The sequence below is a fragment of the Colletotrichum lupini genome, chromosome 6 (genome assembly GCF_023278565.1).
Source record: "Colletotrichum lupini chromosome 6, complete sequence".
Lineage (NCBI taxonomy): Eukaryota > Fungi > Ascomycota > Sordariomycetes > Glomerellales > Glomerellaceae > Colletotrichum > Colletotrichum lupini.
In genome coordinates this window covers 602,236-629,624 of record NC_064679.1, presented here as the reverse complement: position 1 = coordinate 629,624, position 27,389 = coordinate 602,236, and the positions used below count along the sequence as shown (strand labels likewise).

The following is a 27,389-nucleotide window of genomic DNA, read 5'->3' as shown; positions in this document are numbered from 1 at the left end:
TCTTCTTCTAGCTGAACTAAACGTTGAACTCATCAGGTTGCTGTTGACCCGATGGTTAAATAATCAGCCTCAATTATGCTCTCAGTCCCCTGGCTGTAACAAAACATATAATGCGGTCTTTTCATTGACAATTAGCCTCAAGCTCCCACCATCGTCTCCACGAACCAAATCGCCAACCGGTAACGCTTGCGCATCAACGACATAAACCCCGCCCACGATGTAACTCAGCCAAAGTCATCACAGAAGGATAGTCTGATTGACTTTTGCCCGGCAGATCATCTAACTACTCAGAATTCGACACTAGGGGCCTCAAATGCACATTCAAACCATCAAGGAAGCCTTTCTTTCCCCCCTTTCCAGCCGGCTAAACGATAACCGCTTGTCAAACCTAGTAAGAATTTAGTCTGGCGGCAGTTTGAGCAAAGATACGACTTGGACACAGCATTCGCTGATGGAACGCGCGCCGTGCGGCCGGCGTAAGGTACCGTCGCCCGCTAAGCGCGCCCGCTCCGGGGCCCCGGGGGAAGATTACAACCTACCACAGAGTACAACATCGACGCGTCAACGTTGTCTACCTACCAACCTGTCTGCCATACCCCATCACTTCTCCAATCCTACCAAGACCGATCCGAGATCGGCCTAAACACGAACATCGACTATCGATTCACCACTTTGGTATGCAGTAAACGCACACAGCGAAACCGCGAGAATCCCACAACTCTACAGAGATGATCCCAGCACGCCTTCACCACCTCACCAACGCGGAGTGCCATTGGAGAAGCCTCATTGGTAGCTGTAGGAGAAACTCAAAAAGGACTCACATCTGTCCTTCTGATATCACACTACATCTTCCCCCCTTTCCTTCCCCTCTCGCCAAACCATCCCCGCAACATGGGAAGAGTCAGCTTCACATGACAAAGTCTTCCTGTACCTCATCACATCACATCGATACTCCCACACACCCACACTTAATCGAAGACGCTACTTCTCAACTAGCTCCTGTTCCGAAACTCATTTTTAAAGTTCGCGATTTGGAAGGTACGGATTTTCCAGGCTTTACCAGGCTTGCAAGCCAACCCCATATCGGTATCCCGTACGCACTCCAACCTACCATTTTCTTTTGTTTTGAAGCTGATTAGGGAGAAGAGAAGTTGGGCGACGGCGTGACCATTGTGTCATCAGGCCCCCAAACCATCTGAGGACGAAGATTCAATCCATGGCAGATTGCCGAGTCGATGAGCTCCATATTCCATGGTTCATGACGGGCGAGGTTGCGACGAGCCACTTTGGCGAGTTGCAAACGACACTCAACGTTGCGACTAGTTCCTAAACTCGTTGGAAAAAATCAAACGAGTCCATCCCAACTCCTCCTGTACCTATGGAGGAACCTAGAAGCCTGCTCCCCTGACTGATGCAAAAAGCTGGCATCGATATTGCCATTCAAAGCGCCGCGACTGGATGCTACGATGTCGTCTTGGGCAGTCAGCAGTGGTATCCGCTGCATTGCCTGAGCGCAATGGCCGGGTAGCCGGAGAGGGATGGAAAGAAGCAAGAGTACGACCAGTACCTCAGGTTCCGCCCAAGACTGAGACCAAGAATTGGGTACGCGAGTCAAGGGGGAAGGTTGTTGCTCACCAATTTATTAGACATACACCCTGTCGGGTACCATAGACGAAAGCAATGATAGATGAGTTCAAAAGGTGAAGCCAGTTCGTTCTGCGCAAATAAATGCGAGTTGGCAGGCTCCTGGTGCCTCAACGTCGGGGCGTAAGTCCCACGACGAGTTATTCCTGGGCCCTTCAGCTTCCTGGGCTTAGGCATGAGGAACTGAATCCGTGGGCGCCGGGGCCATGTGTTTGCGGACTAATTAGCCCGGTACCGAGGGAGCCATGGAACGTAAGAATTAGACGAGGCAGAGAGCGCCGGCCTGTCTGTGGTATGCACGAAGTCGCTGATCGAAGGTCTCAAGTCTGTACCTAGACCCCTCCAAAAGCTGGGGAACGCAACTGAAGGGTGCGAGAAAGGGAGGGAAATTGCTTCTTCGCAGTCTGTACTTTGTGGTCTGCAGGCTATGTGACCCTGGATCATCAGACGAGATACGGTAATACCTACACGTCCGGTTGAGGAGCTAGGTGCCTGTCAGCTTGGCTTCGAGAAGAAGCCCTTTCGTCAATTAATGTGGTCTGAGCCACTGAGGGGGTACTCTGAGGAACAAGCTGCACGTCTCACCCACCCGCGCCAGTCCTACCTGCCAGAGGATTTGTGCGCAGGTCACGATGCTGGTATACGTGTCCTGATGAGGGAGAAGATGCATTCACGACCTGGTAGAATTGCAAAAGCGCCTTGATGATTCGTCGCGACAACATGCGGTTGAGACATGCCGAACCCTGCTAGTCTTCATGCTGATGAGGACGCAAGTCACTGCTGCCAGAAGGAATACACCAACTGGGGCTAGCATCGAGACTAATGCCCTCCACGGACATGATGTACATGGAACGACAATTTTTTTCCTTGGTGCCAGACGAGTCTTCGTATGATCGTTGATGCGTCGCAGAAATGGTCACGACGGCGGGCAGGGATATGTTGATGCCCCTGTGATACCGATGCTCTTTTTGGGGCGTACACTGAGCATTTGCTGAGGAAGGCTCTTTTGACGACCAGTGTGGAGAAATGGACATTGAGCGAGAGGTTCCAGGTTTGCGTCCGTGAGCTGGCTGACCTGCGCGAACGATAGGGGACGGTGCCATCAATCGGCTCGAGAAGACGAGTGCTCAAGAGTTGCACCGGAGATTGCTAGTGCGAGCTGAATCATGCTCCAACTTGAGCCGCGGGAGCAAGCAACGGCAGACTAAGGTATCAATTGGCGGGCGATACTTGATGCCTATTATCGGCCGAGACCTACAGGGTAATTTACATATGTAGACAGCTGCCGCATAGCATACCACTGCCCACGAGTAGGAATGAAGGAGGGAAAGGGAGTCATTTGAACTCACCACCAATCCAAGCCCACAGCATCTCTGAGTGAGGCCGGGCCACATGGCGCGTCGAGGCAGCGACCAGTGAGAGAGAAGGGCTAGAAAATCCAGAGATCTAACTCTTCCCACACCTCGATCCACGGTAGCAGTGGGAACTCTCCTTCATGCGGCCACCCCCTTCCACCCTGGTCCGACCGATGATTTCATTTCTCAGGGCAAAAAAAATACTGTCAAGCCAATGATTGATGTACCCAATAAGCGTCAGTCGGCATGCGACGGAGACCCGACATTCACCGTCATGCGAGTCGTGCTGGCTGCTACTGGGTGCTGTGCAAATGCTGCAAGCCCGACGACAGCTTTGGCCCTTTGCATACATGAGAACTTGAGCGATCCGAATAAGATTTAATCCGTAATATGGACAATCCTGAATAGTACCCATGGCGGACGCGCGGTGTACTCTCAGCCCATTCGAAGTCGTAAAATCACCACCACTGGGCATCGCTCGGGCAATTAGCCGACAGGGTGGATGCGGCACAGCGGCGGACGATGCCCAGATCCCGAGGCTTCGGCTCCTTGTTGAACCTCACAGCCGTCCGCCCCGGACAAGGAGACGCGTGCCTTAGCTGCCGGAGTGCCAGCGTGTCAATGAGGCGCGGAGACAGCACTTTAACCAGATTTCGTAAGGAGGGGCCGTTCTGGCCGCTGGGGCTTTCGGGGTTGACGACCGCGGTATCCGTAGACGAACAATTAATCAATGCCTCTGCCAACGTCACCGGTAAGCCAGGGGTGACCTGTTCAGAGGACGAGGATCGCGTAAAGTGCGGTGCAAGTACCGTGCAACGTCAACGCTGCTATTCGACCATCTCCCGGACGGGGGTACCAAGGAAGGCAAGGCAGCCATGACTTGCCGATATCAGAGCCTTTTGACGTGTCTTTTCGTGGTCAAGGTTAGCCGGTCGGCCAGGACTCCTACTCGGCCGGCATCTTCGGTGACGGTCATACTAGCTGGCTGTCGTGACGAGTTGGGAGGAGATAGTCGCAGGCCACGAATGCCAAGTCCACCGTGTGCAAATAGCATACTCTGGCGCATTACTTGTTGATCTCGTTGCTAGAAGTGATAATCGGAACTATGTACAAAACTGTAGAGTGGCTTCTTCGATATAGATGAGGGCGGTCGTGCGGCAGTTGCACAGACAGAAGAAGCTCGAGTGTTCTGCACTGTTGGGGGAGCGAACGGGTGGCCAAGAGCGAGGACTGTCCTTGGATCGGAGCAGAAACTGACACCGTCGAACTGTTTCGAAACATGGTGCGCGCACAATCGGTTAGCGAGTTAAGGCTCGAAGACAGCTGCGGCAAAGGTTAATATCACGACATGTCCCGCTGACTCTGGGACATGTTCGAAGGGAAGGGGGGGGGGGCCGAGTCAACACGCGTCGAAGACTAACATCGGCTGGCGCATGTAGAAGTTGTCGAGGAGGTTTCCGTGGAGGAAGTCAGCGACGGGGAAAAAGAAATGAAAGGAGGCCCATGTCTTGTATGCGGCTCGCTCTTTGGTGTTTGTCGCATCCGCTATCTCGTCGTTCGTGCTCGTCCAGCGGCCAGCGGCTGATTATGGAGAGACATGCGAGCGGGAAGGGCCCGATCGGTGAGCGGCATCTGGAATGAGGGACTGAGCCGGCGCATTTCAAGCGAACCATTGCCGGGCCGACGTTGCTCGAGTCCGGCTGGATGCGGTGCGAGTAGCGAGTGAATTCGCATGGCCTCAACCGGAAAAGCAAGCAAAGCCTGGGATGATTGTCCTCGAGGCTCGCAGTGAAGGTGAAGTAAAAACAGCTCGCACTCCTGTTGCTGTGGCTGGTGTGGTTGGGGCTTCCGACGACCGTGAAGGTGGAGAGATGACTTGTCTTGAGTAAGGCTACTGAGGCCAATATACCAAGGTGGCTGCATATGAAAAGGTTGATTGATGTGATGATGAGGTATTACCTATCTGTTGAGAATGGATTTCTGGCAGACTGGGTATTGCATGTTGCGCAGATACTAGGTTGATCGAAAATTCACTGCCGTATCAAACTGTGATATCGAAGTACCTCCCGTGGTAAGATAGGTACCTTCGTGCCTTCCTCCCGATTTTGAGGTGAGGCATCGGGGATAAGGCGACACCTGGCTGCAGGGTCAAGAAAAGAGCCCCTCCCCAATCCGGCGGACCCCCCTGCTCCTCCCTTTTTGCGTGACGCCATTTCGCGTCTTGATCCGGTACGTACTGGGATTCGCGCCGTGAGCTCCCCTCCAGCTAAGGCAAGCACGGCAAGGTAAGGCAGGCGAGACGAGGCGTCAACGTAGGGCAACTGCGTTTTGCGCTTAGCGTGTCTCTCCCGCCCCCGTATGATCTGCCCGGAGGATTGCCCTACCTCGCCCTAATGAGGCCTAAGGTACCGTCGTTTTGGTGCAAGATCGTAGATTGGCTATGGCCGGCGGCATGCATCAGAAGTGACTGAAAGTCTTTTTTCTCTGTCGTCTGGCTTTGGGGCGATCTACATCTTGCGGATGCGGTACGGCATGTAGCTGGGAGGAAAAGATACAAAGACGCATGGGAAGCGGAACAGGTCCACGAAAGAAACCGGACGGAGTCACGGAGCCAAAAAAGGATGCAAAAGATGGAGCCCATGAGCAGCAACAAGGTTTTCAGGCAGATGGGGGGACGCGAGGGCAGGAGCCGGGATGCCTTTCCTGTCAGGGCAAGTCCACGTTCACGCCGCCAGTGACCGGGCCAACCTGAGCCTCCGAGGTTGAGTCTCTGCTGCCCATAGTCCCGGACATTGCCTTTTCGTACAGTTGCCATTTGCAAGGTGCAAAGAACCTGGACAAGCTGGGCCGGATTGGATTGGGGCGCTCTCCATTCGTTCTTTTCCCGGGTCAGGGTAGAAAGGGACAGAGCACGCGCCAATCCATTATCAATTGGGCATGAACGGACGGACGGAAAGAGCTTATTACCTATTGCATCGGTGCTCCGTTAAGGTATATCGAATTGAATATTATCCGGCCAGGTGGAAAGAACACGGGAAGCGCAAACTCCTTTCCAGGACAGAATCAAAGTGTCGCGAGGAAAGTCGGTTGTCACTTGCCGCGAGGGCTGTCAGCTGCACCTGCACCTTTGCTTGTATTCCGTACCTGTCGGCTTCCTTCCTTTCATTCCTTCCCACACACGACACCCTATTTCTGATTCGGTAATCTGGCCTCGGAGTCACGAGGTGGATGCCCCAGGCCAGCCCTGAGAGTACTTGCCTCACCACAAACTGTCATCGATATATCCAATGTCCTGGAGTAAAATCTCGCTGACGACTTCAACATGGAGGCAAGGGTAAACCAAGAGAGAAAAACAAACACATTGGGGCGCCTCGTGCTGTTTCCGTAGATGCACGTACCTGACCTGAAAAACGCGATGCCAGTCCGCCTGTTGCCGGCGTTCTATTAAAGCTCGCTGGTGGCAGCCACGGCTCCCCCAACTCCAGCGCACGGCATCAGCACCGACACCAGACCCACACCAACCCTCCATGGACTTATGGCCAATGGAGACTTGCCCACTTTGCTGCTTCGTCGATTTGGAGTCTGAGCCTCTTAGGTTCTATTTTGCTGCGGCTGACCTGGATTGACCCGGTGCGCTTGCTTGCTGAGATGCACCCGGCTAGTACACACACAGTAAAGTGCGGCTTAAGTCGAGGTAGGTACGTAAGGAAACAGGCTCGTCTGCTGATGCTCCACCTGCGCTCAACTTTCAACCTGGAAGGCACCTCAACCTCGACTCCATACCTTCCCTACCTAGCTTTGGTAAAAGTACCTACCTTCTCCCACCGGTACCTTGTAAAAAGTAGAGCTAAGCTACCTAAAGGTAAGAGATACCTTGCCCTGCTTGCTCCGAAGAGCTGGGGAGGAGGCACGCACAGCACCACATGCACACAGACATCCCATACTTCTAGCTGCCTTAGGTACCGGACACAAGCACTTGCCGTCCCCAGCAACAGCATCGGAGACACGCAAAACAGAGACGGAAGAAACGGGAGAAACAGACAGAGAGAATAGCCAAGTATGTGGTAAGGTACCTTAGCTCACCTCACCCTAAGGGCCCAAGGTTCCTTCCACACCCACACACACACATATGGACACACACAACCTTAGGTTCTTGCGCACACACGCACATACTAAATCAATACCCAGGAAGGTACCTGCCTGTCTTCCTTCCGCCTCGCACACCCCCTCTCACCCCTAGAGTTCAGGTCGTGCTTTCCCTTTCCCCCTCGCCCAAAAATCCACATTCTACGTCCCGAGCCTGCGCCTGCGCCTGCACCTGCGTCCTCCATTGCCAGTGAGTAAGGAAGGTACTTGCCTAGGTACCCCGTTTGGCGTCTGGCGTGAGTCTCTGGCTGGTGGTCTCTTCCTTTTCCTTCCACTTTCCCTTCCCTTGGTTCCTTCTTCTTCCCACTCCCCCCTCTACCCCCATCATCGTCCATTTCTCCTTCTTCCTCTTTCTTTAGAGTTGCACCTCTCTCTGCCTCTTCTGTCGTCTCTCTGTCTGCTCTCTGCGATCTGCTCTGCTCCTCTGCGTTGCTCTGCGGGTTTTGCTAAAAAATCGAAGCATCCTTTTCAGCGATTGTCTTGGTTGTTGCAAAAGAAATCCGTGCTGCTCCAGCTGCCGCGTTTTTTGTCCACCTCACGTCACCACTGACTAGAGCGAGATCCACGGCCTTCACCAGCTGCGAAAAAAAAAATCTCTTCGCGCAACTTCCTTGTCCGGTTCCTCCCACGTCGTTTAACCCCCCCATTCCCAAATTCCTCCCTCGACACGAAAATTACTCTGTAATTCTTCCTCCTCACCACTCTCACCCACCCTCCTTACGAGTCGCACGACGTTTCTTCCTGGTCATCCGGAAAAAGAGTCTTTTTGTTGGCGCCCAAAAGTAAGTAATCAATGCTCTCTATCTCTGCCTCGCTGTTTCTTCCTACCTCTCTCTCTGCCTTTACTCCTCTTCCCCTCCTCCGTCGCATTCTCGCAGTCGCATCCGCAACCGCAGCCGCAGTCGCAAATCGAACGCTCGTGTCCGACCATCCGGCCTTCGGCATCCTCGGCAATCCTCTGCTGAGTACCTCGACGTTGCTCGCCTCGAATTGACCCCAAGAGCGATTCTGGAGGATGTTGGTCGGAGAAAAGATGGAATTGCAGTTCTGGGCGCATCATCGAACCCCTCCATGCATCGTGGATCATCCCGGATCGCGCTTGAAGATCGACAACCAAATGCCGAAGCCATTCAGCCTCGACGTGTCGTGCAACGAGTCGTCACCGTCAGACGCCCGGGAAAACGAAATATGCACCATCAGCAACCGGCTCTTCCTCACCCCCGCACCCAAAATATCCGCAAGTCCCGTCTTACCTCACCCGCCGCGCCGTGTTCGCAGCTTCTTTTGGCCATGGGGAAGGAAGGAAGGCCTCATCACGAACTTCTGCAATATCGGCTTGACGTATGGCACGGTTCTCTCGTCATGAAGCCCAACGCCTAGCCGAAATGCCGCAACACACTGGAGAGGGCGAAGATTGGATTCGCAGCGCATCACACACCGAGGACAGGAAAAAGCACCAGGCTAGATGGCAATATCTGGTCTTGTGTCACCAAGGCCTCTCGTTGCTGAGAAGATGACGTGTCTCGCGAAAGGCAGACGGTCAGATGACCTCCGTCAATTGCCTCACAAGCTGCCCGGCCACCGCCCTCTCAAAGCTTGCTACACCTCAACTGCAAGCAGGTATGCGACTGAAGGGCTTGCAAGCTCTCTACACCATACCTGCCCTCAGGCGTCCGTTTGCGAAGGATTGTCTGGGACGTCCCTGCCACGGTACCAATTTGACCGGCATTGGACACATGCCGCATGTGCTGCGCTCTCAACCACCACCCACGATGATTCCTGCGGGCACAGCTGCTGGACGAGCAACTGCGGAGTGACTGCGAATGCGATTGTGAATGCAACTGTCACAACGAGCTGACAGGATGACATGTGTACATCTGAACGCTAACCCTAGTCAGGTCCAATCATTTCGGATTCTTCCTCTGACCTTTTCTCGAACCGTTCAAAGTTCACGTTGGCCACGGCGAAACAGACCTAAAAGTCGAATTTGAAGCATTGCTCGGTTCTTTGAGTCGGCGGCTAAAGCATTTTTGCACGAACATCCCGCGACATCTCGATTTTTCGTTTTCACAACGGGGCGTGCAGGCGTCAGAGAGAATCGACTTTTTACCAAGTTCCCTTCGGAGTACAGGTTTTGCGTCTTAAAACAGGCCGTTCTGATTCGATTCTCGAAACCATCAACCCTTTTTGAAAGCGGACAGCTACAGCTCTGAACTTGTCACTACTATCCTACCACCAAAATGGACGGAATCAACCCCTACAACCCCGCTCAGGGCAACGGTGCCCCCCCTCCCAACGCTAACGGCGATGGCTTCGGTACTCCCGTCTCCGGCGGCATGCCCTTCCCCGGCAACAATGGTTCCGGAGAGATCCCGGGCGGCCAGGCCCCCATCCAGCAGGACGCGAATAAGAACACTCTCTGGTACGTGACCATCCAGATTTGCATTCTAGCTTGGACTAACACAAGACAGGATGGGCGAGCTCGAGCCCTGGATGGATGAGAACTTCATCAAGGGTGTCTTCTTGACCGCCACCGGAGAACCCGTCAACGTCAAGGTCATTCGTGACAAGACTTCGGGCAATGCCGGTTACTGCTTCGTCGAGTTCACCTCGTCCGAGGCCGCCAGCAAGGCCCTCACCCTGAACGGATCCCCCGTCCCCAACTCCAACCGCGCCTTCAAGCTCAACTGGGCTTCCGGTGGCGGCATCAACGACCGCCGCGACGATCGTGGTCCCGAGTACTCGATCTTCGTTGGCGACCTTGGCCCTGAGGTCAACGAATACGTTCTCGTGTCTCTCTTCCAGGCGCGATTCCCCTCTTGCAAGTCTGCTAAGATCATGACCGATGCCATGTCGGGACAGTCGCGTGGTTACGGATTTGTCCGCTTCACCGACGAGCAGGACCAGCAGCGTGCTCTTGTGGAGATGCAGGGAGTTTACTGCGGCAACCGCCCCATGCGTATCTCCACCGCTACCCCCAAGAACCGGTGAGCTTGCACGTCTTGCCAAATTTTGAATATAAGAAACTAACGAAAGCAGAAGCAACCACGGCGGCCCTTACCAGCAGCACCATGGTAACCAGATGATGGCGCCTGGCCTCCCCCCTCACCAGCAGGGCTTCTACGGCGTTCCCTCGCCTGCCCAGTACGGCGGTGCTTACGGAGCCCCCTACAACCCTCCCGGTCAGCAGATGAACCAGTTCACCGACCCCAACAACACGACCGTTTTCGTCGGTGGCCTGTCTGGCTACGTCACTGAGGATGAGCTCCGAAGCTTCTTCCAAGGATTCGGAGAGATCACCTACGTCAAGATCCCGCCTGGAAAGGGCTGTGGTTTCGTCCAGTTCGTCCATCGCCACGCTGCCGAGATGGCCATCAACCAGATGCAGGGATACCCTATTGGAAACTCCCGTGTCCGTTTGAGCTGGGGCCGCAGCCAAAACAACTCTGGTGTTGGTACCCCCTACCGTCCTGCCCCTCCCCCGCCTCACTACTTCGCTCCGGCTCCCGGCCCTGGCGCCTACGGACCTGCTCACTTCGGTGCGCCGGGTCCTCATGGCCCTCCGGGACCTCAGGGCCCTCCTGGTGCCCCTCCTCAGGTAAGCATCCATGGGTCATGTGTCAGAACACACCTGGGCTAACATCCTCTGTAGTAGATCGAAGGTTTCAAGGGTCTCCTGGACGGCCCCCTTGCCTCTGGGCTCAAGTTGAGCACTTGAGGAAATATTGAGAGTTGCGCTCTCAACTGTCTTATTGTTTCACCCTTTCTCGAGCTTCTCTCATCGTTCTTCGTTCGCTGCCGCCGCCTTGGACTCTTAACGCTGCACGATGGATACCTGGGCGAATGACACATATTTCTTTGGACTTGTTTGATGTTAGGCATACGGATAGCGGATACGATTGTGAGACATCACGAGAACGACGATTGCATGCTTTGCGGCCTTAGTTACCTCCCTGGACATCTGGGCTTGTCTTGGGCGTCGGGTTCGGATGGTTTTGCGACTTGGTTGCCCCTTCTATTCGTCTTACTTCCACACGGGACTCCCCCAACAGAGATTTCCTAGCTTTTAGTTTGCTTTTTCGCCACGTTGTTGACTTGTTCGTGACCGTTCTGCGTGTGAACCAATCCTGTTGTTTGCTTTGCTAGTTGGTCGGTCATTGGTCTGCAGTTGCGATACCCCTCAGTCATTCACGAATTTGCCGCTGCTTGTAGTACTAAATAGGCTGTGCGTCCTCGCCTTGTATCATGGTCCTTTTAACCCGTTGTCTGTTTCTCTTAACGAGAGGGTCATGCTGGCGCTATTCGATGGTGGTTGGCGTAGGAATCTTGATGATCATTCGGTCTGGGACTTGGGAGTGTGCCTCGCTGTACGTTGGGCGAAAAGCAGATTGCTTGGTGTGGTTTATCTAGTGGCTTCCCACGTTGGGCGAATGGCGTTGGTGGATGAGTAGGGATACTTCCGCTCCGGGCAGAGAGGGACCTTTGGGTGAAATCAAGTTTGTCAAGACCTCAAACCTTGTTGCTTTCCCACACTTTTGTGACTCTAATGGCCGTGTGTTCCGGTCTATCTGCTTCCTGGTGACTAACCTCTTATGGCATACTTCCTTACTTACACCCTCCCTCTAAGTTTCTAGTCTCCAGGCTCAACTTATCGGTCTGGAACCTGAGGGCCTGCTCAGCTCAACCTAACATCATCCCAGAGGGACGCCGACGTTCACGCAAGGGCTTACGAAGAAGTATATATGCAGCCACCTGCCGTCGAGCTGTGGGAAGCTGGCAGGCTCTGTTGGGAAGAGGGACGCAAAAGAGCGTGGACCCTTGCGGTGAGGACGCATTAAGTTCTGTATTTGCTACAGAGGATGCAGCCACTGAGACTATTTGATTGCTCACTCAGTGTCACTTGGTTGAGGGCTCATTACCGGCATTACTATTCATGATAGATCATTCGTTGCCTTGGACCTTGCTGAGCAGGTCTCGGAGTCCACAACTACATAGCCTGTCTAGAAAAGAACTCAATCCCCCGTGCCCCGGTCTGCGGCAGGGCCATTCTCTTTCTAGCAGGGTGGTCTACCAGTTGATACGCTTTTTCGAGTATCGTGACCTTGACGGCATTTTGTCCTTCCCACACTTCAGATACTATTCTCCTGCACTCCTTTAGTTCGAGGGCTCTACACTCACGGTCTCTCATTTCGCTGTCTACTTCCTAGGTAGGGATTTTTCGTCAGCCACACGCACACGTACACATATTACATGTTTTCTCTCCTACGGCGTGTATAAATCCTGCGGCGTACGGACTGCCTTTCGCAGCTCTATCTTTCCCTCTTTCACAGCCTTTCCTTCACACAAGCAAGTCGAGGCAATCTTGCCTTCAAGGTAAGGTCACATCAAGTCTTACCAAGTGTAAAGAGTGCAATATACAGACAACTGATCATCGATAGTGCACCGTCGCCAAAGATGATTATCCCCGAGGCCACCACGGCGCTGAGTGCCAACATGCAGGTCGCGAGAGCTCTCCCGCCTCACCTTCTCCCCAAGGCGGACGCCGTGTTCGCCATGGAGGCCGAGTTCCCCTCGCGCATCGTCCTCGACCTCTACACCAACGACATCGGTACCTTCTCCGTCTGGGGCCGCAAGAACTACACCGACATCACCATCACCCAGACCCCCGCCGCTGACGGTGAGGACAACACCGCCGCCAAGAACGACGACGCCGGCGAGCCGTCGTCCGCCATGTGCGGCGAGAACGAGCTCGTCTGCGACAAGGGCCACCAGGCCATGGCCAGCATCTGCTATCGCCTCATCAAGGTCCTCAAGACGGACAAGGCCAACGACATGATCCGCGGTACCCCTCAGGACTACTGTCTCGAGATCGAGACGGCGCGGTGCTGCGTCAGCTGGACCGCCTTCATTGACAAGCCGACGCCCGTCGCGGAGCTCGTCCCCGCCGCGGAGATTGTGTACGATAACTGCCGTGACATCATGCGCAGCTACGTCTCTGGCAAGGTGTATGGTGCTATTGTGGGCAATCACTGCATGGACCAGTGCCTTTCTGAACGGCCGGATGGCTGCTGATCGTGGTATGTTTTCTGGGTTCCTTTACCCCGTGGCCACTTGCTTTGAGAACCCTGTGGGCTAACTTTTGCTGTTGTCTGTCAAGGTGACGAACCTGGGAGCGGAGAGTTTTCTGCATCGTGGTTCTAATGTTTAATACCAAAAGGCACTCACTCCTCCTGCTTTGGGAAGAGTGCCAGGTCAGGTCAGATTTATTTCACGCTAGCTACGCACTTAACTACAATACATCATCAATTGCTTCGTACACTTTGTCGAAGCCATAGTCAAGACATCTATTGACATTTGGCAACGACTTGAGGCTTTTGTAATGATACATGTACTCGATGAGATTGCTGCTCTATTGATGTCCAACATGAACTCCATACCCAGGTCCACACTTCTTCTCAGACATGCCAAGCCATAGCCACAACAGCTGGCCATTCATGTATCGTCGCCCAGCTGTACTGGCCGAAGATGCAAAGAAATCCTGAAAGCCTGCCAAGCAAAAACATTTGCGACAACAGCAGGGTTCGAACCTGCGCATCCGAAGATAATAGATGTCTGAATCGTGAACAATTCAAGTCTATCGCCTTGGACCACTCGGCCATGTTGCCATTAGTTGAATGTGGAGTCTCACTTGGGTAACAGCGATCTTAGTCGCGGCTCGTTGCTGCATGCCGCGTTTTCCGGCAGCAGGTGCATGAGGCTGCAGCTCCGCGCTCGTGAGTTGCGCAATTCTATTCTCAGAGCTTAGCTTTGACGCGTGAAAGAGGATAAAGTCGGGTCTTGCAGTGGTGCGTCAAACCTTTATGAGTTGAGGACGAGATTAGTGTGTTGTGGGTTTTTTGCGACACCTTGCTTCGATGTTTCGTTGAATCGCAAGGGTACTTGACGGCTTCGGAAAGTCAAGTTTTTTCTCAGCTGGCTTCCTTTGAGCAATGGCTAGGTAGTCAGTTTACCAGTGTTATATCCCATCGACTGCTACAAGGCGACAGTACATCCGAGTGCAGGGGAAGAACTAATCAGGCGTTATTCCGATTTATTTCCACTATATCCGCAAATCAAAAATTCATATCTCGGAGGATTTAGAGAAAAGCTGGAGACTATTATACTGTCGCCTTGTAGCAGTCGATGGGATAGGCCTATTTCTTCATTAACGGGTTACGACCTATCGCTGCACGCTATTAATGAGAGTTAGATAAAGACAGAGGTAGATTTAAAGTATTAAGCGGGTGATAAAATCGCTTGCCGCTCTTTTAGTACCCTCCCTAGCTCTTACTTATTATTTCTCTTTTTATTATTTATATTCTTATTGTTTCTATTTTTATTATCCCTATTCCTATTGTCCTTATTCTCATTCGTATCTTTTAAAGAGTATTCTTTAATAAATATATAAAAAATGATGATAATAGTAATAAGAATAATAAAGGGGATAAGAAGAATAAGAACGTTAAGTATAATAAGCAGGTAGGTAGGCGTTCTCATCTTGACTGGCATCTTGGTTTGTTACCCACTTGAGTGTCGACCGATTGATGAATTCTTTTGAAAAGACTAAGAAGATGGCCAATGAAGAGACGGAATGTCCTGTCGCCAGTGACTTGAGACCGACCATCCACTAAGTATGCTTTCCAGAATAGTAAGGATCGAATAGTAGGCGTCGAAAGGCATACCATAGGCGGAAGGGCAGTACGAAGCTCTTCCGGCAGGTCGTGTGGAGCACAGCTGCTTAAACATTTAGGTAGCTTACATGCTCATCATTCAGTAACAATTGCAGTCAGTATTTCATGTCAAATTTGTGTACTTTGCTTGCATGCTTGGGTCTAAATAGGGTACGACAAAAGGACCGCGCGCAGTGAGCACAGATATCATCAGGACTGGAGGGAGCAAGTCTTCCGATGGCACCAGCCACCAAGAAGGCGAAATCACCACGCGCCAAGGATGGCCCATCACCTCTGCCGAGTGGCACGCGAAACTTACATGTAGTTCGACGTGTCTCCCGTGCACATATGAAGTATCGTTTAGTCTTTCACTGATCGGATGGAGGAAGGAGACCGGTATTAGACCGCCCCACATTAACCGCCCGAAAGCTTAGCAGAGGCGATGCAGGGAAGATCTTCCCGTGACTAGGGGGTGATGTCATATTCGTCGTCCATTTAGGCGGCGCGCCTCCCTGCATGTAGTAAAGAGAGACAGAAAAGACCCTCCCCAAAAACATCCCATTGATGGTAGGCTGACATTGGTCAATCCGAGAATGCGTGAGAGCGAACTGCCCTATGATATGGGGAAGACTTGGCAGCTATCTGCGGCGCAGTCCGCGCAGCCCACGCAGCGATGTCTGGACACGCCGCACTGCTGCAGCTCATGCCGTCAGCGGCTTCGTTGAAGCATTGATAACCAGGATCCCACGTTTATTTTATGGAGTGTAACATGCCGATGTCTATTGAGCGAAAGTTGCCATACGTTCCGACTCCATTTGTGAGGTTATCGTCGTCAAATTCTTACAGACCATTACGCCACACGCCTCGATAACTCTACACGAGACTCGAATTCGTTATACAATGTTCAAGAATTCGGAGGTCCTAAGGGCCAGAGAGGAACAAGAAGAAAATAGGAAGAGGTTGAAAGAGGAAGTGAACCTTCGCGGCAAGCAGGGACAGGACACGACCAAGGGCGAACAAGTGTGGTACTCTCGCCGCGTCGACGACGGGTGTCTTTTACATTGGGCCATCATCACGCACGGCCAGAAATACGAGCTCCGCCTACCGAATGGCAGTGTCCCGAACCCGAAGGACAAGGTGCCTGTTGGTATACACGTAGGCAGGTCAGACCTTTTGGGTCGCGACTAGGTCAATAGGTCAGTATAGGTCTATTGCGTGTGTGTGTGTGTAGGAGGGGAAGATCGTGGGCAGAGCCCGCGGTCCCTTAGTGGGTATAGGTAGGTGGAAGGGTCCGTCTGCACGGGCCCAGACTACCTACCTACTACCCCTACCTAACTACTTAATAGGGCCCCTTTTCTACCTCGTAATTTAATATTAGTAGTCTTCTATTTTTATAATAAAAAAGGCTAGAATAGGGGCTAGGTCCCCTGTTAATAAGAACTAGTAGTAGAATTTATAATTAATCCCCTATTCAGAAGTACTTAAAGCTATATACTAAAATTTTAATATAGCTTTTATTATAATTATTCGTATAGAAATTTTAGTATCCCCTTTTTTTAATTACTTCCTAATCCTCTAATATATATAATCTATATACTTAAACTCCTTAGAAATTATTAAATCTAGCGTAATTAAAAAAGAGCTTTTTATTAGTTTAATTACGCCCCGAATACGTACGTTTCTCTCTAAGCTAAAGCCCGAGAGGCGTATACGTTTACTAAATAACTTATTATTTATAGTATATTACTATTTTAACTATATATTACCTATCCTTCTATTTTAACTATAATAATTCTTTTACTAACGAATCGTTCGAGGGACTTATTTAGTATACTTTTTATAAACCCGTTAGCTAGGTTATTATTATTACTAATCTAACAAATCTCGTAAAGCTTACGGCGTTTATATAATTACCTAAGTATTATAATATTTATTATAAGGCGCTTTTCTTTCGTAGTACCTAGCTTAACGAGGTATTTATATAATAAGTATAAATTTATATAGACTATAGTAAGGATTTTTAGAACGTTAAGTTATTTAGTAATAAGGTCTAGGGTAGTTAAGATAGTATAAGTAACGTTAATATTTATAACTATTCCGTAGACCTCTAATATTAATACGCTCTAGGTAATCCTTTTACTCTTCGTAGAGCTATAGTAAATAATATTATTATTAATCGTAAAGCTCTTATTAGTCTATTCTTTATTTATAAAAATAATAATATAACTTAGTTATAAAATATAATTAGCGTTATTCGTAAATAACTTATTTATAAAAACGAAGAGTTTAGTTATAATTAGATCTAATAGTACGAATATAAGCCCTTAGTCTAAGTAATCTATTTATTATTTAATATAACGGTTTAGCATAGCGTAGTTAATAAATAACGGATCTACTTAATATTAAGCGGTAAACGACGTATTAAAAGCTATCTCTAATTAGTAAATTAATATAATATAGGTACCTCGAGCTTATTATTTAATAAATTATTATTTAGTATTTAATACCGAGGGGTTAACCTACTTAAACTTCTTCTTTTAGTTCTTTTATCTAAGTACTATATTGATATTTTTTAGTAAGATAATCTTATTATTAAAAATAAGCAGCTCGTTAGTTAATAGTTACTATTTTAGTTTAGTTAGTAGCTTAGCGTACTTAAGCTCGGTTTTTTTTTTTAATTAAAAGTCTTATTTAATAGTTTAATAGTATTATCGGTCTATATATTAATAATACTAAATAATCCGCTTTCTCTTATTAAGACTAGTAAGTATAAATTGAACGTAGATATTATTATTTAGAGCATTTTTAAATAATACTTATTATATATTACTTATTAGTAAGTACTAAATTTTATAAGACCGTATAGTAGCTATATAACGTATAAAATAGTGCCCTTAGGGTATAAATAACGGATCCGAGCTAGTAATTAAGTAAAAACCTTATAATAAAGAGGTTAGTTTGATTATATATATATTTAAGTAATATCTTATAGCTAAATAACGTAACCTTTTTAAATTAGGGTCGGGGCTAGGGTAAGGATTAGACGTTAATTAGTTCTTTAAATTATTAATAACTATATAAAGATCTCCTTTTTCTCCTCGTTATTATACCCTTATATAACTAAGTAAGACTTTTCGATAGGGTTAAGTCCTAGGTTCTTAATCTCGTTAATAAATCGAGACTTAAATATCCTTATATCCTTATATTTAGGGCTAAGTTAAATAACTTTAATTACCCCTCTCTCTATTAATTTTAAAAGCTCTTTATTAATAAATTCTATAAAAAGTACTCTTAGGGTAATAATAATACCTTTATTACGGAGCTTAATAACTAGTTTAAAATTTACTTCTTTTTTAAATATAAAGTAGGTCGTAGTTATAAAAATATTACTATAGCCGCGCCGTATTAATATTCTTTTAGTCCTTTTATTTTATAATAAAGGGTCGTCGTTAATTATAATAACGATCTTATTAAAGATTTTATTTATAGCGGTATTATTATTAGTTAGCTAGTTAACTATAGGGATTAATAAGTAGTTAACGTATTTTATTATTATAGCTAGCGGCTCGGGGTTAACCTCCTCTAAGTACTAGGGTTTAATTATAATAGCCTAAAAGCTTATTAAGCTATAAGGTAATTATATTACGTAAGTAGTACTATTTATTAAAACGAGCTTAAATAGGCCTTTCTATCCCTTACCTTCTCGCTAGACTTTAATATCTAATTATAGTAATAAATTAATAGTATAGGAAATATCTAGTCCGTTTCGAGTAGCTAGTACCTCGCTTATTTACTTATTAATATAAAGTCTGCGGACTTCCCTTATTACTTTTTTAACTATTTCTATACGTTAAGTAATATTTAATAATAGTAAAGATTTATTAGAAGTACGTAGAAAAGCTTTAAAAACGAGGAGTATAAGAACGAGGCTATTTAGGCTAACTATATTATTAACTACCTTAATTACGGCCTAAAGTATAGCCTCTGTGCTTATTAATAAGTACTTATTTTAAATAATATCGTATACTTTTTTAAGTACTACGTAGTATTTCTTAGCCTTATTAATACTATTATAAGCTTTAATAAGTACTTCCTTAATTTTAATAAATATAGATTTAGTAAAAGATTTAAACTTTATAGCGCTAAAGTTCTTATTAATATTTATAATAATCTAGTCCGGTAGACCGAGGTAGACGTCGATCTAATATAGCTAAAGAGCTTCTTATATATACTTCGTAATTATATTCGTAAGGAACCTTACTACTTAAAAAGAAGTAGTAATATCGACGACGTAAAGTATTAGTCAGTTAGTATTTTTATAATTTATTAAGTATATTACGTTAATTACGATTTTATAATTAAAATCGTAATTATTTTATAGGGTAAATTTAAATTAGCTAGGAGTAGTAGCGTTAAGTTAGTATTATTAATAGATCTTTATAAGCTTCTTAAGGGCTACGATTTTTATATTATTACTAAACTACTAAAGTAGCTTTAGGAGATAAAGAACTAAAGGGTAACCGAAGCGCCGATATAAGCAGCGCAATTCGCTCTTTATTAAATAGTTAATAATAGCTTTCTTATTATCAAAAAATAAAAGCTAAGGGTATCCCTATTTATAAATAATAAGTATTATAATATCTCTTTTAACTAATAAGTTATTAATATTATTAAAATATACTCCTAGCTTATTTATATCTCTTAGGTAGTATAAAAAAAGAGTATTAGTTAGTAAGATATAAAAAATAATATTACTAAATAGGGTATTAACAACTATAGATCTTAATAATTTTATAGGTTCGCCGTTATTAAATCGAATACTTACCTCGCCGGCTCTAGAAGTATTAAGAGTAACTTCGGGTCGTTATTATTATAATATAAGGAGTTAAGGGTAGCCCGTAGTTAAGAATTCTATAGTACTAGTATTAAGTATAATATTTTAAAAATCCCTTAATAAGTACCTCCTATTTAATAAAAAAGAGGTTATTAGTTCTATAAGCTTAGTTAACTTATTAATAAAAATAATATTAATAAGGCTATACTCTATTACCTAAGTAGCGAGGATATTTATAAGGGTTTTACTACTAGTAGTGGTCGTAAAGTATATTATTAAAATCTAGACTTTATTCTTATAGTTATTCTTATAATTAAAGTCGAGGCTATTAAAATATTAAATTATAATATTATTATCGTCGTCGTCGTTATTAATAAGGGCGGTTCTTTTATAAAAAGCGAGGAACTATAAGTATAAGCTTAGTATAGATTTCTTATTTCTTTTTTTACTATTTTTATATTTCTTATATACTTAACGTCGCTCTTTTTCTAAGTATTTAGTTAATTAATAGCCGGTTTTATAATAAATAAAATACTTTTTATTAGTAATACCGCGGCCGCGTTAATTCCGTTTATTAAATTAGGTCTTTTTATTAGAGCTACCGTAAGTGCGGTCGGTTTAATAAGTAATAGGGACCTTTTTATTATAAGTACTATTTTAGAGATACTATTACTACTTATTATAGTCGCACTCTCTTTTTATAGTATTAATTAAAGTACTAAGTTAGTAATAAATATTAGTAAATATAAGTACCGGGTTAAGTATAGTAAGTTTATATTTTAGTATATTACTTACGTAGTAGAGGAGTTAGTTATTTATATTAAAAATAAATCCCTAAATAGTTAGCGCCTCGTAAAGGATTATAATATAGTTAATTAGTACTTATAGAATTTATTAGTTCGACTTACTTAGGTTTTTACGAACTATAGAGTATTAGTAGAGGTTATAAAGCTTAGCGAGGTAGTTTTAATAGCTCATAAGTAGCTCGAAATATTCTTAAGTCCTCTAGTATATTACGTCGAAGCTAAGCAGGTTAGAGGTATTACTAAGTTAGTTAAAATAAAAAGTTAACGCCCTTTTTTTTTTAAATATATTTAGGAAAGTACTAAAATAGTATTATTTACTAATTCTCGCTCGTTAGTATAATACTTTAAAAATCCGAAGTTTTTTATTAAAAATATCGTACTTCTCGTTATTATACTTATTTTTATTATTATAGAGCTTAGCGAGGTTAATTAATTAGCGGGTATTAGGTATAATATTATCTTTAGTTTTTATATCGAAGTATAGTATCTAACGGGGTAGATTTCGTTATTAAGTAATAATAACTTTATTCTCTAGTTTTTCTTCCTTTTTTTTTTTAAAGAGGTAGTAGGTTAGTTAGTTAATAATAAAGCTAAGGTTAGAATTTTAATTACTAAGATTAAGCGAGTTAGGGTTATGCGGATTCCTTTACTATTTCTCTAGCTTATTAAACAAGATTATTAGTATTTACTAACTATAAAAGTAATAAGTAGAAGAAGTAAGGATTATAATATAATATATTAAAGTATTTAGTATAGCTATAATAAGCTATAATCTTTTTAAAAATCTAAATAAGGAAGTATTAAGTATTAAAGGCGCTAGCGATCTTTTTTACTATTTAACTACGATCTTTAATTATTAAATTAATACTGTTATTTATAAAGAAGTTTCTTAGCTTCTTAAGAATCGTACTTTCTATTTTTAAAAAGTCCCCTACCTCCTAGCTTTAAAAGTCGGTTTTAAAGTCCTTTTATAGCTCCTTGCCCGTTAGGCCGTCTCGATAGTAGTATTTTATTATATAAAAAATAAAGGTATTAAGCTTTCTATTGTTTATAAGGGTAGGTATAATATTAAATAAGCCCTATTAAGTTAGGTTAACGTAGTTTTATTAGCGAATTAGAATTAGGTATAGTTTTATAATTTAAGAGTATAGGTAGGCTAGAGGTAATATTAACTAATTATTAAACCCTTTTTACTTATTACTAGGGCTAGTAGTTATTATAATATATTTACGAGGTAAGTTATATAGTAAAAAATTATTATAAAATATAATCGTTATATTATAATTATAATATAACGTTAGTTAGGGTAAAAGGAGTAGTAGGTTAGTCGTAGCGATCGTTTTAATAATAGTAAGCGGGCTGTTATTATTAATTAAAAAATTCTACTCCTTTAACGAGGTATATAAACGGAAGGTTATTAAGGTTAGTAAAAGGTTATAAAAAGGGAAGAAAGGCCTTTTATAACCGTACTTTTAGTAATAAATAGAGGATTTTATTAGTTATTAATTAGCGATTCTTTTTAGTACTTCTCGTACTTTATTTTATTAATCTAGTCTCGGAGCTTTTATTAGGTTAGAAAGAGGTAGATTTATTAATAATATAAAATAGATCCCTATTACTACTATTATCGAGATCTTTTCCTTTCTTTAGTATCTCGGAATATTTTACTATTAATAAGAGATTTGTTATTAACATATTTATAATTCCGAAGGTCTTATTATTATTAAGCGCTAGTACGCTAGCGATTATTAAATTAATCTCTTAGTAATTAATCTCTTTTTATTTATTATTAGTTTAAAGTAGTGCTTAGTTATAATATATTTAAAATAGATTTTTTTTACGAGCGGTTCGATTAAAGAGAAGTTAATAATAGTAATAAGGCTAGCAAAAATAATATTAATAATAAAAGCGAGGTTAATAATAATAGTAAAGTAGTTAATCCTTTTATAATAATAGTCTTAGTAAAAAAGATTATATATAATAAAGCGCGCTCTTAACGGCCTACGACTAGTTAATTAGTTATTAATTAATAATAATAAAAGAGAGCTAAGGTAGTATAGACTGGGCCGCTTATTATTAATTAGATAGATAGAACTAAGTTAATAAGTCGGAATAGCTAGCGAGGTAGGTCGAGGCTATCTCTTTTACGGTTATATTCTTACTAACCTATAGTAAAAATATATATATAATTTAACTACTAATTAGTGTTAGTATATATGTAAGTAGGTTAGACTTTTTAGGTTGCGACTAGGTTAATAGGTTAGTATAGGTCTATTGCGTATGTGTGTGTGTAGGAGGGGAAGATCGTGGGCAGAGCCCGCGGTCCCTCAGTGGGTATAGGTAGGTGGAAGGGTCCGTCTGCACGGGCCCAGACTGCCTACCTACCACCCCTACCTAACTACCTAATAGGGCCCCTTTTCTGCCTCGTAATCCAACAGTGCCAGAGAGCGAAAAGACCAGTTCTTTCGAGCCTGCTCGGGTGTATGAAGCGAGGGTGGCTGCATGGTCCTTAAAGGAAGAGACGAATAAGCTCAGAGCACTTCAGCTTTCGACACCGTCCAAGGGCTATCACAACCGTGACTATACCGTTTGTCAGATCGGCTGGACGACTTTGACGAAAGACGAAGTCAACACCGAATGGGCTGCCGCGCGCTCATCCATTCCCGCTGAAGATCTGGGATACGACGACTGCCGGGAGCTGCTCAAGAGGTTCGGCAGCATCATCAAGACGCCTGAAGGATGTGCACTAGACTATGACTGGTTCAAGGAAAGTCTTGAGACACCAACTCATAGACTCACCGAGATTACTCCGGACAAGGCCGTCAAGGGGTTCCAGAATTCGATGCAGAACGGGCTATGGGGTGTCGCTGCCACGGGAGCGGGAGCCGGAATCGTGTATGGCGCGTATGAGGCTGGAAAACAGATGGATCCTTTGAGGAGTGGTGCCAATGTGGGCGGCAGTCTGGGTCAGGATTGTTGTTGCGCTGGTTGCTACTGCTGTACTTGCGTGGCAAGTGATGGATCTTTCTGGGAGTCTTGCACTTGGCTGCCGTGTTTTGCCCTGAGCGGTGGCTGCACCTGTTGATAGTCGGATTTGTTCGATAGAGGTCGCTTTCTGCACAGAGTACATAGCAAACGTAGCGTTCCTTCTAGCGGTTGTGAATTTAATACCAACTACCTAGTCACTTATTCTAATTCTTCCATACTGAGTGTTATCAAAATTCCCAATGAAGTGTCAGGATGATTGGGAATTTGAGCACGTAGATTTAGCACGGAGTGTACACGGTCGCCAGAGTGGGAGGTTGTGTTTTCTAATATTATGAGTCTATGTGATAATGACCTTCTTCTTTAAGGTGCCAAGTAGATCGACGATCTCTGATGCTGGAGGCTCTCTCTCTCGCCAACTGTTACACCGGAAATCTAGAAGGGAATCTTGAAGCCTGAGTGACGAAGGTTCTGGAAAACACCAGTAGGATCGTACTTGGTAGAAGCGGCCCTCAGCCTCTCGATGGAAGCCTCACCGTACGACGAGATAACATCTTGTACCTTGTGAGCATAGTTGAGGAAGATCCAACCCCAGTTCAAGTCCAAAGACGCAGCATAAGCCTCGACGTCCTCTGTGTAAGCCTGGATGTACGGGAAGGAAATGGTTTCATTCTCAGCTCCGTTGACGGCGAAGGTAATGAGGAACATGATGCCGTTGCCTCTGGTGATGTAGTGGTCCAGCCCCATGCTGTTCCCACCCATGGCGATGCCCTTGTCGACGATGGACTTGGTGATGGGCTGGAACATGCAGAGGGTGTTGAAGCCTGAGTCAGCACCGACGGCCTTCTCGAGATCCGCGTTCAGGTTGTAGAACTTCTCGACGGCGTAGTTCATGATCCGAGCATCGTTGTCAAATGCGAGCGTGAACCAGGCGTTGCGGAAGCCGGCGGGCTGACCGGAACCGAGTTCGTTTGCGACGATGGAAATTAAGTCGACCTTGGTAGTGTCCTGGGTAATGTTGCCAGCCGCATAGTAAGCGTCAAAGGCAGGGGGCGCAACCTCGGCCAAGGTGTTCTCGATAGCGGCGTTGAGGATCATACCGCCGAGCTGGGGGAGGTACGCCCAGTAGACGATGGAAGAGCTGTTCTCGTCCTTGTGGACGTTCTCCGTGAACTCAACGAGGGCATCGATGACTTTGGGCCCGGACTCCAAGTCGTAGATGAGGTTGCCTCCCCAGACTACCGGCTTTGTTGGGTCGGGAAAGTCAATGGCGTACATGTCGAAGCGGGTGACAAGACCAAGGTTGGCGCCGGTTCCTTTGAGGCCTTGCCACAGATCAGGGTTGGAAGTGGCATTGGCATTAACGATGGATCCATCAGCAAGGACCACCTCAAAGTTGGCAACTTGGTCACATGCGAAACCATGAGACGCCGAGTGGAAAGAGTTGCCGCCGCCGAGAATGAAGCCTCCAGTTCCGACGGTGCCAGCACGGCCACCCGTGACGACAACTCCATACGGGGCAAGGGTGTCGTAGACAGTCTGCCAGTGACCGCCGGGTCCAATGGAGGCGATCTTGGTGTCGGGGTTGTAGGTGGTGCTGTTGAAGAAGCCAAAGTCAATGGTGACACCATCGTTGACACTGTTGGATCCAGCGAAGGAGCCATGGCCACCGCCGCGAACGCCGAATGTGCAGTTAGACGCAGCGAGGGTGGTGATGATGGTCGAGACATCCTCGGCTGTTGAGGGCTGTGCGATACACCAAGGGTCCAGGGCAGCGGTGATGGACCAGTACGAGTCCATACGTTCCACATACTCGGTGGAGTTGGGGAAGTAGATCTTGCCAGCGAGTCCTGGGGCCTTGTTCAATTTCAAGCACTGGTCAAAGTCAGTAATATGTTTGAACTTTTACGACGGAGGTGTGTCTGTAGCTACGGGAACTCACGCATGCCGTTGACTGTGAGTAGCAAGTCGCAGCAGACGCGATTTCGAACAAAGCTGCTGCAGTGCTCATTGCCATGATGGTAGACTTCATCATGGAGGCTGGAAAGGATTGAAATGCGACGGTCAGTTGATAGGACGGACGGGGAGAATTTTGGTGACAAGGCCGACACCAGAGCCAAGGAGCGACTTGTGAAAAAAGACCAACGGGAGTGGGTTGCACTGACAGATGTGAACACGAAGGCAGACTTTCTGTGATAAGCCGTCAGCTTGTCCTTTATATTACCCTGTCCTGAAGCAACCTCGGAGCTGCAATCCAGCACGGTGGACCGCAAGAAGCCCGAAATGGAATATTGGTCCATGAAAGGGCCTGGACGAACGAAGGACTGAGATGAAGGTGGGACATTACTGCCGTGATGCAGTAGTGTAGAACAAGACAGCCCCTCATCACGGCTTGCACCGTCCAGTTGTCATCGATGTGATGTTTATCGGTCCAGTCTTTCAGTTCTGGCAAGGGTGGGTAGCATCCATTGCATGTGGCTAAGTTTGCTGCAATCCTTGCGTTGGAGACTTGGCAAACATGCTTCTTTCCCCCGTCTGGCAGCACAGAATATCGTTGGTGCGATTTCAACCCCTGTTGCTCTCTTCCCTCTTCCCATCCTATGTCTTTCCACAACGTTGCTCGATGTTGTTGGAAGTAACCGAATACCATCCCAGTCACCGAAGCTCCGTTGTCCCACCCAAGATCCTGGGCCTTGCTGTCGGGGAAGAAATTAACTTGCTACCGGGCACTGGGGTTCGATTCCGTGCCCTCCGCGTAAGCCCATCCTTCTGGAAACCCTGACAATCTACAGGCATTACGCCGACAACAACGAGCAACCAACATCGCCTCGGCCAGGGCCAGATGAAAATGCTTACTGACCCACGCTTCAACGGACTGAGCCGATCACGGGGGGCCATGCCGCATCGAACGATTTAGCCCCCGCCATCATCCGGGGTAGCTCATCGACGGTACGGGTGCTATCAGATACAGCGCCACAATGCAAGATGAAGGTATGCTAGGACAAAGTCTGATCGGCGTTGTCCATTTGGAAGGCTGAAGCTACCTCTTTCTCCGGAATTATCAGCATCTTATACCTCTTCATCCAAGCGACCTTGCAAAAGGGGCATCGATCGAACTTGCCATTGTTACAACTTCCTTCCACATAGTGGCACGGAAAGCGGTCGGACCGGAGATCAAGACCCGACAAGTGGCAAGTGAGAAAAAATGCTGCAAATAACTCCCAAGACATTTGAAATTGAGATGCAGCCTCTTGCAGCCAAGAACTGCAGGCACGAGGCGCATTTATGCGAGTGTATTTGAGCCTCGAGATAGGTAATCGAACGACCTGGTCGTCGGTTCCGCCATGCGGTTGCTAAATTCTCTCGTGCATTTCGCCGAAAGAGAGGATGATGGATTTGTCTCAACTTCACAAGACCCTAGTTCCAACACAATTCATCCCTGTGACCGGGCTTGTTGAGCGACAGGTAAAAGTGGAAACATCGACAATTACGTGCTGTTCTTCGGGCCAGAATGCCGGATGAAGTGATATCGCGCAGAATTATCTTGGCCAGCCGCTAGTCAAGGGTATTACGGCGTTGGTTCCAACAGAAATTTGTGACTGCAGGACGGTGGAACAAGAACAGGGCATTTTGCATCAGGAAGCACGGGGGGCCGAGGATGTGGCCTCCCTTCTTCCGCTCTTCAAAGCTCAGGTTTAACATAAACGTGAACATGCTTGCGAATCACACTCTATATACGATGTGCAAAGAGTGTCGGTGTCAAGGAGTCGAGAATGATACATGCTAAAACTAATACTTCCACGGTTGCTCTCGTATCGTTTCGTACATAACGACCATGGCGTCCGAAAATACCTTTCGCCCGAAGGATGTAATGTCCTTTAAGCCACCGGGCGCCCACATACTTATGATA

General features: G+C 46.3%; 7 protein-coding genes and 1 non-coding gene across 8 annotated transcripts; 5 read left to right on the top strand and 3 right to left on the bottom strand.

Moving 5' to 3' along the window:
- Positions 1-1,135: 1,135 nt before the first annotated feature.
- CLUP02_11657 (uncharacterized protein) lies at positions 1,136-4,922 on the bottom strand (the record flags this gene model as incomplete). The annotated part of the gene is made up of 18 exons (XM_049290624.1): positions 1,136-1,319; positions 1,377-1,473; positions 1,653-1,827; positions 1,897-2,048; positions 2,113-2,128; positions 2,204-2,216; positions 2,276-2,387; positions 2,447-2,624; positions 2,677-2,793; positions 2,994-3,073; positions 3,132-3,202; positions 3,259-3,339; positions 3,462-3,766; positions 3,836-3,907; positions 3,949-4,083; positions 4,171-4,266; positions 4,417-4,580; positions 4,670-4,922. The coding sequence occupies 18 exons, from the start codon at positions 4,920-4,922 to the stop codon at positions 1,136-1,138; spliced, it is 2,301 nt and encodes a 766-aa protein (XP_049147769.1).
- Positions 4,923-8,262: 3,340 nt separating this feature from the next.
- Positions 8,263-8,511, top strand: CLUP02_11656 (uncharacterized protein; the record flags this gene model as incomplete). Its single annotated transcript, XM_049290623.1, has 1 exon — positions 8,263-8,511. One exon carries the CDS (start codon positions 8,263-8,265, stop codon positions 8,509-8,511), a length of 249 nt encoding a protein of 82 aa, XP_049147768.1.
- An 874-nt stretch (positions 8,512-9,385) lies between these two features.
- Positions 9,386-10,863, top strand: CLUP02_11655 (RNA recognition domain-containing protein; the record flags this gene model as incomplete). The annotated part of the gene is made up of 4 exons (XM_049290622.1): positions 9,386-9,567; positions 9,617-10,132; positions 10,185-10,743; positions 10,801-10,863. The coding sequence occupies 4 exons, from the start codon at positions 9,386-9,388 to the stop codon at positions 10,861-10,863; spliced, it is 1,320 nt and encodes a 439-aa protein (XP_049147767.1).
- Positions 10,864-12,599: 1,736 nt separating this feature from the next.
- Positions 12,600-13,217, top strand: CLUP02_11654 (uncharacterized protein; the record flags this gene model as incomplete). The annotated part of the gene is made up of 1 exon (XM_049290621.1): positions 12,600-13,217. One exon carries the CDS (start codon positions 12,600-12,602, stop codon positions 13,215-13,217), a length of 618 nt encoding a protein of 205 aa, XP_049147766.1.
- Positions 13,218-13,711: 494 nt separating this feature from the next.
- CLUP02_tRNA203 lies at positions 13,712-13,810 on the bottom strand. The gene has a single exon. It is a non-coding gene; the product is annotated as a tRNA-Ser (tRNA).
- Positions 13,811-15,754: 1,944 nt separating this feature from the next.
- CLUP02_11653 (uncharacterized protein) lies at positions 15,755-16,042 on the top strand (the record flags this gene model as incomplete). The annotated part of the gene is made up of 1 exon (XM_049290620.1): positions 15,755-16,042. One exon carries the CDS (start codon positions 15,755-15,757, stop codon positions 16,040-16,042), a length of 288 nt encoding a protein of 95 aa, XP_049147765.1.
- Positions 16,043-22,774: 6,732 nt separating this feature from the next.
- Positions 22,775-23,738, top strand: CLUP02_11652 (uncharacterized protein; the record flags this gene model as incomplete). The annotated part of the gene is made up of 3 exons (XM_049290619.1): positions 22,775-22,778; positions 22,933-23,460; positions 23,728-23,738. The coding sequence occupies 3 exons, from the start codon at positions 22,775-22,777 to the stop codon at positions 23,736-23,738; spliced, it is 543 nt and encodes a 180-aa protein (XP_049147764.1).
- A 176-nt stretch (positions 23,739-23,914) lies between these two features.
- CLUP02_11651 (FAD binding domain-containing protein) lies at positions 23,915-25,779 on the bottom strand (the record flags this gene model as incomplete). Its single annotated transcript, XM_049290618.1, has 3 exons — positions 23,915-25,354; positions 25,422-25,519; positions 25,626-25,779. The coding sequence occupies 3 exons, from the start codon at positions 25,777-25,779 to the stop codon at positions 23,915-23,917; spliced, it is 1,692 nt and encodes a 563-aa protein (XP_049147763.1).
- Positions 25,780-27,389: the final 1,610 nt, after the last annotated feature.